At 42.0% G+C, this 12,031-nt stretch overlaps 1 protein-coding gene across 5 annotated transcripts in view; it reads left to right on the forward strand.

The window, feature by feature from the left end:
* LNX1 (ligand of numb-protein X 1) overlaps positions 1–12,031 on the forward strand; it is a 126,634-nt gene that overhangs the window by 101,400 nt on the left and 13,203 nt on the right. For all 5 annotated transcript variants that reach the window (XM_053404416.1, XM_053404419.1, XM_053404418.1 and 2 more), the window contains one exon: positions 9,255–9,435. In XM_053404416.1, coding sequence (XP_053260391.1) covers positions 9,255–9,435 — 181 coding nt within the window. The remainder of the gene's footprint in view (positions 1–9,254; positions 9,436–12,031) is intronic.

A 12,031-nucleotide genomic window follows, 5' to 3' on the forward strand; every position in this document is an offset into this window, starting at 1 on the left:
TTTGGTTTCCTCTCTTTCTTGTTTTCTGTCCATGAACGCCAGCAGTTTCACTGAAGTCCTACGAGTCCTTTTATACTATATCTTCCTTTATTCAAGCTGCTGCCACAGTGACACAAGCAAGGGGTGGAACTGGCATACTGGTGGAATTGTGTATTTGTTTATTGTTATAACCCTTCCTGGTACCTTACGGTTAAGGGCAGGTAAGAAAGTTGTGACTATTACACTTAGAATTTAAATAGCCTAGCCTCTTATTTATTTATTTTTAATCTCTTTTTAGAAATCTGCCAGAACAGTTAATGGTAAAAGTATAAAATTTACAACTTTATAAAAGATCACAGAAACTGTAGCTGGGGAAAAGAGCAATAGGCTAGATTAAAATGTCAATTTAAAAATTCAGCACATGAAAGGCTTGGGCAAATGAAATGTCATAACCTGGCACTGAAATGACATCACATGTTGTCAGCTGACCCTCATTATGGAGCAGGTTCCAAACTCAGGACACCAGAGGACCAAGGAAGTGTTGCTGCCTGCCTCACCTCCAGTGGAGGCAGCTCCATAAGGGAAATGGGGCCCTGCCCCACCAATCCCAGTCTGCCCTTTGCCAACCTCCACCTTCTTACTTACAATCAATTTTGGGGGGCGCATAACCTATCAGTCTCCTCTTCCTCAGCCTCAGTGCCGCCCTTGCAGAACTCAGCAGAGAGGCAGATGGGGACAAAACTAGAATTACCGTAGTTGGCTCTGCCTGTCTTCAGCTATGTCGCCACCTACTGTTGGGCTCCCTGCCTTCCACCCTACAAGCTCCAATGGATGCCAGCTACCACTGCTCACCAATGAAAGCAGGGAAACCAGAAGAAAGGCATCCGAGGAAGATATTAGTAGCTGGGCAGTTTCATGTGAAAACATGAAACAAATCCACTGGCTCCCAGTCCATTTCTGAGCATAATTCAAAGAGGTTGCTCTAAAGTTTAAAGGTGTAAACTGCTTGATACCCAGATACCATAAGATTGCGAACTTGTACACATAGGAAGGTAGTTCTTTGCTATATTTTAGTCCTACTTTTCAGGCAGTTATCGGAGATGATGATGATGGTGATGATATAGAAGCCTGGTATCACACGTACAAACTTAAGACACACAAGGGAGGTGCAGGGAAAGAGAGTTTTTGGTTCTTCAAGTCATGACATGAACATGACATGAACTAAGAGCATTTATATGTAGTTTGAGCCAGGCTGATCTTCTGTTCCTGGTGTTAGCAGACTGGCAGAGCAATGAGGCCAGTGTGGCCTTTTCCTTGCTTCTGCAGTTCCAGAGTAACTGGAGTATTGAGCTGAGTGTTGTTTTCTGCTTGGGGAGGAAAGCCCCCTGCAGCTGCCGCTCCTCTGTTGGAGGAGGCCAGGTTTGTCTCTATTTGGTCCTTCTACCACCAGTGACTATTTGAAAAAGGGACTTCTCAGTTGTGGTATGCCATCTGTAGACCTTCCTTGTCCCCATCGTTTTCCTTTTCGGTTCCTCCAAAGTGAACACCTTTTTATTTCCCTACACCTTTTAGGCATCTGTTTTAAGGCAGCTTTCTGCTAGAATTTCATCTGCTTTGCTGCTTCTTTGTTTTATTGGATTATAATCTCCTGTAAGCTGCTCTGAGAGCCTCACTGGTGAAAGAGCAGAGGGAGACGTTTTCTAATTAAGTAGAATACCAGCTCTGTCGCATTTGTCATTGCACACTGCCTCTTCAGGTGAAGACAGTGTTCTTTGGACCCTAGGAACCGGGGGATGACTGAGATCATTCAAATAAAATACCCTTTCAGCAAGTTTCGTTGCTCTCTTTGCTCCATGTGTCAGCAATGTCAACTTAGTGACCACACAATGACAAGCTGATAGGCTATGCTTGCCTCCTTTTTGACCTCTTCAATAGAGGTCACCATTTCAGAAGGCTGCTTTGAGGAACGTTACTTAATCTCTCTTGTTTGCCTTGTTTTTGAGTTGGCTAGAAAGGAAAACCACATGCTGTGCACTTCATTCCTGCTCCCTTTCCCTATACAGTGGTACCTCGGGTTAAGAACTTAATTCGGTCCGGAGGTCCGTTCTTAACCTGAAACTGTTCTTAACCTGAAGTACCACTTTAGCTAATGGGGCCTCCTGCTGTCGCTGCGCCACCGCAGCACAATTTCTGTTCTCATCCTGAAGCAAAGCTCTTAACCTGAGGTACTAATTCTGGGTTAGCGGAGTCTGTAACCTGAAGCGAAGCATCTGTAACCTGAAGCGTCTGTAACCCGAGGTACCACTGTAATTCGTGAGAACACCCTTTGTCCTCTGTGCATCAGCTCTTTTGTGCTATTACCCTGTGACTTCCTTGGTTTTTCACCTTTCTGTAGCAAAAGGAAGCTGACATTCTTATTGGTCTAAAACAGCATATATATATATATATATATATATATATATTATATCATCCAAGGTGAAGCTGAGCCAAAACAAAGCGAAGCAGCTTCTTGAGCAAAGGAGTGGGCTGACATGAAAGATAACTTATTTGAACACATTATGCTGGAGTCAGCTTGTTTCACAAGATCTGGAAGGCAATGGTTCCCCGTCCCTGCTGTTGGGACAACACTCTAGCTTTCCAAACTGTGTGTCGCGACACATTAGTGTGTCAGCTGCAGTGTGTAGGTGTGTCGCGTGAATGCTCCCTGCGCTTGGAAAGGGGTTAGTTCGGTGATGGCCAAACTTGGCCCTCCAGCTGTTTGGGGACTACAACTCCCATCATCCCTAGCTAACAGGACCAGGGATGATGGGAATTGTAGTCCCAAAACAGCTGGAGGGCCAGGTTTGGCCGTCACTGGGTTAGTTCAACCTCCGGTTTGCTAGTAAAATTGAATTACTGTGTTGGAGAAATGATGCACGTCTAAAAAGTGTGTCACCAACATGGAAAGTTTGGAAAGCTCTGCTCTAGTAGATGAACCAATGGTCTGACCCAGCAAGAGGAAGGATCCTGCATGCCCAGTGTGAGAAGGATGTTGAATTTCAGGAGAGAGGGGGAGTGAGAGAAGGGTGAGAGAGAGCCAGGTTTGTCAAATTGAAAAAACCAACAACCGTTTCTGAGATTTCAGAATTATTAATTTAATGTCATACCATTGTTTACCTTGCTGTCCGAGGCTGGGCTACAACAATATAAAAAACAACATTAAATTGATTTTTTAAGTTTCTTTTGGAATCTGGAAGATAATATCTGATCTCTCCCATTTCCACATTTGTCCTCCTGGATCCTTGTAAGTGTATCATTTCAGATTCTTTTTTAAAAATAAATTATTTATCATTTTCAGGTTTATACATTTCACAATTCATTTCAGATTCTCCAAGATTCCTGCAGGTTGTCCAGTGTCAACACTGGATCCGGTTATTTATTTATTTTTTAATTATTGAAAGTTTAAAAGTACATAATTATATGTCCACTAAACATGGTGAGACGTAAATAAAAGAGAGATAGAGAAAAAGAGAAACAGCACTTGTGTAGAAGGGAAAGTAAAAGGGGGAGGAGGGGAGAACTCCAAATTCTATACTTCACAAAGTTGTTATTGTAATTTACCAGATCTTAACCTATTACAGTATTTGTAAGAATGGATTCCCTATATATCATTGAATTTGTCCATGGCAAGTCTGCATTTATATGCAAGTTATTCATATGTTGCAAGTTGTGTAAGTCTTCAATCCAATCGCAGAAGAGAGCCATTAGATTTTACTAGTCAGTCTTTCAAGTTTCGGTGGGCATGTGGTTGTGGGTGTTTCTGCCCAAAACACTGCTACCCTAAAGTGGGCCCATCAGGGTGATGGTATCTGGCTTTTGGAACCTGCAAGGGAGACAGTCTCATGTCTGTAGCACATTCTTCCCAGTTCGTCAGTGGCTGCAGTTCCAAATTAGCTGATCCTGAAATAAATTAAACTGTGCTTCTTAACATCATTTACTTTCTGTTGCTCTAAGAAAGCGTAAGCCTTTGCCCTTAAAGGCAACCTTAAAATATATATTTTTTAAAATTAAACAAATAAATTCAGATCTCCTCTGATGTATCCTGTTTGCAGCTGAAATTGCTCAAGGGAATCACAGTGTGGGGGGAGTGTGGTTTTCTTTACACAGTCAGAGCTTAAAGTTGCTATATTGCCAGTTGTTTTCTGCCTAAGGTGCTAAATTTAGCATCTATGCACATTAACTATCCTCATCCTCACCCAAAATGTAATTATAAACTGATTTTGTTGAGTTTTGGAGAGCCTTCAGGCTTTCAGCTCAAAATGCCACCACACTCACACTTCAATCTAGTTACTTTATTTCAATATTTTGATATTTTTTTTGGGGGGGGAGAGATTGCACAGTCAAATTTCACCACCTCCAAATTGGATTTTATTGTATATTCTGTTGACACACTTAAAACATTCTACTCTCTCTAGGATAATTTGATTTTAAAAAACCCCACCACACCCCCTCATTTCTTTTTTCTTCGAGAGCTGACTCTCTGCTTCGACATTTCCAAGGACACAGATGTAAATGTGGGCTTGATATTGCTTTCAAGTTTCTAATATCCAGTGCCAAGAATAAACTCCAACCTTCAACATCATTTGTTATTATAAAAGGGCTCAGCCATCCCTTTTGGCAAAGAAAACCATGACATCCTGCCTGCCTCCATGTGGAAATAGGCTGGCTCTGAAGCGAGTGCCAATTGTAAACACTGAGTTGTCCAGCACCAAGCTTTGGGGAAGTTGTGAGGCACTATTAAGAAATGAAGCATCGGACATCATTAGCAGCAATTTGGAGTGTATTTTGCCTGTTGAGAATGATCATACACTTTTATGTTATGGAGGGGGAGCAGGCAAGAAGATGTGATACCTCCTTGTCCTCATATAGTAAGAAGAGCAACCCTAAGAATTATCTAGCACTATGTTTTTATGCTTTCCAAACTAATTCCATCAGTGTTTTCTTAAAGCTGTTTCCTAATATCAGCTACACGTTTCCCTTCTGCAATTTAAACCAATTGCCACATCTCCTTTTATCTAAAGCTATTCTGTTCCAGATTTTCTTTGTGGCATTCTTTTCCTTTCTTCTTCTTCTTTTTTGAGATTGTTAACATGTACCAATAATCTTTTCCAAAGACTAAAAATATGCACTGGCCTTTTAACCTTTCTCTAGTTAACCCTTTGCCAATCCTTTTGATAGATATTACAGCCAGAGCCACATTATATGTGGCACTTTACAGAATAGCTGTTTGTGTTTGGCCAGTCCCAAGGAGCTTAATAGATAAATTAGGAGGGATACAAAGAAGCAATGAATTTGAAATCTCTAAAGGTGGAATCGCCTTTTGTACACCCAAAATAAAATATAAAACTCAAAGATTATATCCCCAATCCAAAGAAAGTTGCACACATCTCCAAAGGTAAAAACAGACCCCGGGAGACGAGCAAAAATCACCCCAGAAATCTGTCTCCAGTTATCTGCGTAAGGTCATGAATTTAGACAAGAGCCTGGAGCTGAGTCGTAGGAGAAAGGGGGACTGTATGGAGTATATGTTGTATGTGTTTGTGTGTCAACACACTGCCACTGTCAAGGCGAGATCAAACATGGGAGAAACATCCCATCCTTCTTGCACCACAGCACAAAGGCATGCAGTTTTGTCGCCCTTCCTTCTTGCCTCCAAAGGCTTCGAGTACTTGGGGCACATCAATGTGGCTATTGCAGTAAAGTGATGTTTTGGATGTGTGTGCGCGCGCGCTGATATAGCTCCTTGCCAAGGGTACAAGGGACCCTATTTGTGCCTCTGTATTTGTCACATTGGTTTTACTGGGTTTTGGCAATGACCAGCTTTCTCTGCATTGGGAATTCTGGAATTCTTCAGTCTTAAGGATTCAGGACATTCTAGCAGTCCAGGGTCCCAGGCACAGCTGTGAGGGAGAAGTCTGTCTGAATTGGTTAGGTGCTTCCCCCTCAACCCCTTATCCCATTTGAGTGAGTAGCACAGCTCGATGGGAAAATAAAGCTTCCTCAACATTTACTTTAACGAAATTGGATCTGGTATGGAGGCTTGGTAAGGTCACAAGAAAACCCAATACAGCAAGAATTGTGGAGTGGTTTAGGGCTCAGCCACACTTCTGCAGGCCCCGTGTTTTCTAGATTTGGATCCGATAGGCTTTTCGTTTGCCCTTCTGCTTTCTCCGGGAAAACCTACTGTTTACTGCTGATTCATAACAAATGTCAATTAGGTTTTCTGCAGATTGATGTTTGTAAACAGCAGGTTTTCCTGGGGAAAGCAGGAAACGAAAAACCTGTTGAAGAAGCTGAAGTGTGGACAAGCCCTTAGCTTTGGATTCAGTTCCAGGCCAAGAAATTTTGTTGCCTGAAGTGGAGTCCAAATGATAGCCCATCCACCTCCTGGCTGCGCTACTGCCAACAGTTCAAAAGGTCTTTCTGTACTATTCCGTTATCAGTTTCCGCCTTATGATACTGTTGAGGAAGGTTGCTTCGCCTCTTTATGCATGGCAGCTTGGCCCTCCTGGAATTTGTCAGTTAATAGCCTGAACACCCTCTCACTCCCTCACCCCAGGCTGGCCTACAGTTATATCCCTGGTGAAGTGCAAGTTGAACTGTGTTTTCTTTGAGATCAATGGGAGCTTGTACATAAAGTCAAACCAGGTTTTAAAATACCACCTACTATTCTTAGTAGGGTGAAATGGCTGTGTTTTGCTTATAAATACATTATCTTCCAGCCTTCAAAGACTGTGCCCTTTACACTGAGAGACATAAAACCCTGTAGCTGAAGGATCAGCTTCAGCCTTCAGGTAATTAAAATGGTACATCCAGCTGTGGCCATTGCCTGTGAGAAAACTGCCAGGACACCGAGTGAGAGATAATCTGCTGTAAATATTTATCTTACAGTAAATATTAAAAACCAGGCAAGCTGTTGTGTTCCCCTCGTCAGAGGGGTGCCCAAGGTAATGTCAAAATCATGAAGAGAAAGCACTTGTTTAGGAAAGAACACGCTGAACACTGCCATTGCTAAACATTGCCTTTCGACTAGCTGAGTTGGTTATTGGTAAGAAAGCCAAGGTTTGGTGTGGTGTTTACTAAAATAAAACCTTTCCTTTCCTTTCATCCTTATCTCCCCTGCTGTCCTACTTTTCGTCAGCCGAGACTCCACAAGTTGCTTTATGTTTACAATAAGTCATGTTGAAAAAAAGCTTTGGAAAAACTTGTGGCAGAATTTTCATCACGACAAAATGTAGTAGGTGACAACTTGATTTCTGATCTGGGGTAGACAAATCTATCCATTTCAGTTTCCCTGAGTTTCTCACATTTCCAGGTTTAGGTTCAGTTTATCACATTTCCATATCATTTGGTGATTTTTCTTAAAGTCCTAATGTACTCATTTTTGTACACAATTTTGCCTGATTTACATATTTTGCAAACATTTACCCTTAAACGCACTTGTATGGCATTTTCACTAGTTATGATTTTTTTTTTTGCGCGCATTATTTGGTGGGAGAACTGCACTGAAAAATTTGGAGAAGTGCACATCTTGAAGGCTAGCTGTGTTTTGGTTCACATATTGTTTCAGAAAGTATGAATTAGGTAGGTTTCCATTAAAATGTGAACAAAACCAAATTTAGCTCCCATTCCTATTCTGGACATCACCTTTAACCTTAATTGGGTTTACATAATTTTATTTCATAGAACAGTGTGTAAACAGCCTGCAATAGCTGCAACATTAGTGATGTGTGAGTCAGAGGAAGCATATAATTTTCATACTTTGGGTACAAAGTGAGAAGCAGCCCTGACTTATGAAAAAGGTATTTCCTCTCAAAAATGAATACTTGCCAGTGAGGAGAATTTCTGATCACAAGACTGGAAATGAGATTCTTTTCAGATGAACTGATTTATGAAAACAGAACACTTTATTTAAATTTTTAAAACAAGAGATGTACTCAAGATATGATCCAGTTGGATGCCGTTTGAGGTATGTGCAAAATTCATTTACAAGTAAGCTGCTCCTTTGTCAAATAGAGGCACATCCCACTGCTTGCATTTTCATATATGCTTTAAGCCGTAAGATGCCACTGAATTGCAGTCCAGGAAAAGTGCAATTTTGCAGTTCTGCCTGGGATTGATCTAGGGGACACACCAGCATCCATCAGAACACAAGACAATTCTAGAGGCTTTGCTAGATGCATCAGAGTTTGGCACTGTCACAGTGAAGTTCCTAGAATTATTCCTGGAACCTAGCTATCTTGAATCTGCAAAGGATCTTAGAGTACATTTCAGAATTTAAGGAGGTCCTAGATTGCCAAAAACAGATCTTATATATTAGCTTTTCCCAACCAGATTTTGTGTTATAAGCCTCATCAGTCCCAGCCAACATGGCCAGTGGTCAAGGATCATGGGAGTTGTAGTCAACATCTAGAGGGCACCAGGTTGGAGGAGGCTTTTCTAGAGTTGCCATACACCCGGAATTTCCTGGATATAGCCGGAATAAAGCAGTGTATGGGCAGAAATCACCAAAACTTCACTATTCTGCCAATTTCAAGTGGAGCCAATCTGTCCAATAATGCAGGAACTCACATGTACAGGTGATCAGAGGAACCTATAACACACCTGGAAACCTGCCACCAGGCATTCTTTACATGTTCATCCTTAAGACATGTGCTTCCCAGAGTTTCTATAGAAAAAAACACTCTGCAGAATGGCTGTATACAAATATAATTTGCAACCATTTTTTGTATTTCATAGTGGTATGAAAAGATACTGTCAGGTAAACAACTGCTGAATGTGCACCTCTGTGCATTCACAGGGAATGTTCTTCTCACGATCTTGTTCATGTGGAGAAATTTAATCTCAAACATTAAGGCAAAACTGGGTCAGATGTCCAGTGTTATGCTTAACCATTACTTCCTTGGAAGTTAGTGTTTCATTTTTTAAAAAAGAAAATGCTTTGGATCAAACAATGCATCAGTCGACTTATGTATACCTCTACTGATGGAGGCAGCGCTGCTTCTGAATATCAGCTGTTGGAAACTGAGGAGAGAGTACCGTTGTGCTGAGAGTTTCCCCACAGGCATCTCGTTGGTGACCTTGAGAACACGATGCTGGACTAGATGGACCATTGACCCTGATCATAAAGGCCATCAGATTATGGTGAACCATGTTATGAAGTAGCTGATCACGATCATACCATCCAAAAGCTTTGTCCATGTCCTCTACTCATGTTTGCCCTTTGTGCCCCACAGACTGGCCTCCATGCGGTCACTTGTCATGAAAAGGTGGTGGTCGTCCGGAAAGACAACGCAGAGTCGCTGGGGATGACTGTGTCGGGTGGTGCCTTCTCCCACAGGGAATGGGATTTGCCTATCTACGTTATAAGTGTTGAACCAGGCGGAGTCATCAGCAGAGATGGCAGGATCAAAACAGGTGAGACTAAAGGAATTCAGAGCACACTTTTGAGATGAGTATGTCTTTGTGAACTGTAACCGCAACTCTGCGCTTGCATTTAGTTAGGCCTGGTTCTCAGTTACCTTGTAGTACAGTTCCCACTCTCCATGATGCCCTGGTAATGTTAAATCTGGGGATATTGTCACTTTTACTGTGATTTTTGACACCCCCCCCGAAGACTAAATACGATTTCAGACATAACACCAAATAGTGCTGACTTTCGGCACACATATTACCAGATAGGCAGTTTTAAGGAATTCTGGTCACCATCTTGACCGAGGAAATCTGTTCATAAATTAATTTCTTGCTGAACAATAATTCAACCGTATAATAATTTAGTATTGTTCAGATAAGGACTTAATAAGAAAATATGTTGATTGTTGTAAAAAGAAACAGGACTCTGACTCACCACCCACAGTTATTGAGATGGGTGCACAGTCTTATTTGACTCAGAGAGAACCAGATAATGGCCAGATGTGTTTCATAGGAAATGGAAATATTTTCAGAATTACTGGAATAAGTATTATGAAAGCTGCCAAGTATCACAAATGTTTTGTATGTAAATATATATATCTCTCTCAACCTAACCCAACTCACAAGGTTGTTAAGGATAAAGTGAGAGAACCACTATGTATACTCTGAGCTTATTGCAAGAAAGGTAGGATATAGGAACGAAAATGATAATGAGCTGGTCTCCCAGTCACTTTATTAGTGAATACCAATAAAAAAAGTTTTTTCCAGTCCTGAAGTCAATCTAACCTACCGTATTTTCCCCTCTATAACACGCAGATTTTTTCTCCTAAAAAGGAAGGGGAAATGTCTGTGCGTGTTATTGAGCGAATGTGTGGTCCCTGGAGCCAAAAAATCAGGCAAAAATCAAATCGCGCGTCTCGGAGAAGGGAAACCAGAAAAGAGGAAGTGGCTGCTTTCCTGCATTCTGCCTCAGGGTCTTACTGCCCACCCTTCTCTGTTTCCTTGCTGTGTTTGCTCAAACGGAACAAAGAGCAGGGAAAGCCCCTCCCCTCCAGGCAAGCAGAGGGGAAAGCAGAGTGTCGTCTCTGTGGTCCGGTGCTGCTGAAAACATGCAGGTTTGAGAGAGAGAGAGAGAAAAAGAGCGTGAGCTGGCTGGCTTGGGTGGGTAGGTGGGGGGAAACTTTTGCCTTTCTTTCCTCCCTCCCGTTAAATCCCTCTCCTGCATTCTTAGCCAGCTGCTTCTCTGCACACTCCTCTCATGCTCCTTTTCCCTTCTTTGTTTTTCCTTCCCTCCCCACTTAAAATGTGGTTACAAAGCATGGATCCTCAGGATCTTTGCATTGGGTCACCCCAAATTCACCATCAGATCACATAGCATGTCCATGGCTACAGCCTGCCCCCCAAAAATCACGCACCCACTGTTGCCTGGGGCTGCAATGGTGCAAAAACGTGGTTAAAAAGCATGGATCTACATGGATCCTCAGGATCTTTGCATTGGGTCACCCCAAATTCACCATTAGATCACATAGCATGTCCATGGCTACAGCCTGCACCAAAAAAATCACGTACCCACTGTTGCCTGGGGCTGCAATGGTGCAAAAATGTGGTTACAAAGCATGGATCCACAGGGATTCTCAGGATCTTTGTATTGGGTCACCCCAAATTCACCATCAGATCACATAGCATGTCCATGGCTACAGCCTGCACCAAAAAAATCACGCACCCACTGTTGCCTGGGGCTGCAATGGTGCAAAAACGTGGTTACAAAGCATGGATCCACAGGAATTCTCAGGATTTTTGCATTGGGTCACCCCAAATTCACCATCAGATCACATGTCTGTGGCCACAGCATGAAGCACAAAAATGATACATCCACTGTTTCATTCAGAATGTTTTTTCCCTTGTTTTCCTCCTCTAAAAACGATGTGCGTGTTATGGTCAGGTGCGTGTTATAGAGCGAAAAATACGGTATTTGTTAAAACTCAAGCTCCGTGATCAGCAATGTAGGTCCAAAAGGGAGCCACCGTTTAAAACAGTTGAATATAAATTGGAACCAGAGAAGAAATTCACTTGTAATTTATTCCAGATGCCACAAGGAGGTGTTCATAAGACTGGTGTCTTGTATTTCAGAGTACTACCCACTTTGAAATTTGGTTTCAGTTTTCAAAAGTTTTAGTATTCCACATCATTCTCAAAATGGCTTAATAATGAATTAGGTAGCTTCTAACATGCTTTAAGCAGCCTTTTGTTCACAAAATTGGGTTGCTTAAAGTGCAAGAAATGGCTTTCTCTCTGTGCACAAGGTGGTTGGTTGGTTGGTTGGTTGGCATCCATCTGTCTTGGGAGACAATGGAAGCTTTCTTACAATTGTGTATTCATCATCATGTTTCCTATGTAATTATCTGGCTTACATACATGGAATTGTAACATTTGAATGCTGTATCCTCTGGGAAGAAAGTCCGGAAAGTGTTGGTTTTTCTATCATCCTGATTACATGAAAGTAGCTAGAAGCAGTCAGATGGAACAGACTTTCCTTCACTGGGGTTTTTTAACAGAGGTGGGATGGTCATCTGTCAGGGATTCCTGTGATTCCTGCATTGCA

Source organism: Podarcis raffonei, chromosome 9 (assembly GCF_027172205.1).
Source record: "Podarcis raffonei isolate rPodRaf1 chromosome 9, rPodRaf1.pri, whole genome shotgun sequence".
NCBI lineage: Eukaryota > Metazoa > Chordata > Lepidosauria > Squamata > Lacertidae > Podarcis > Podarcis raffonei.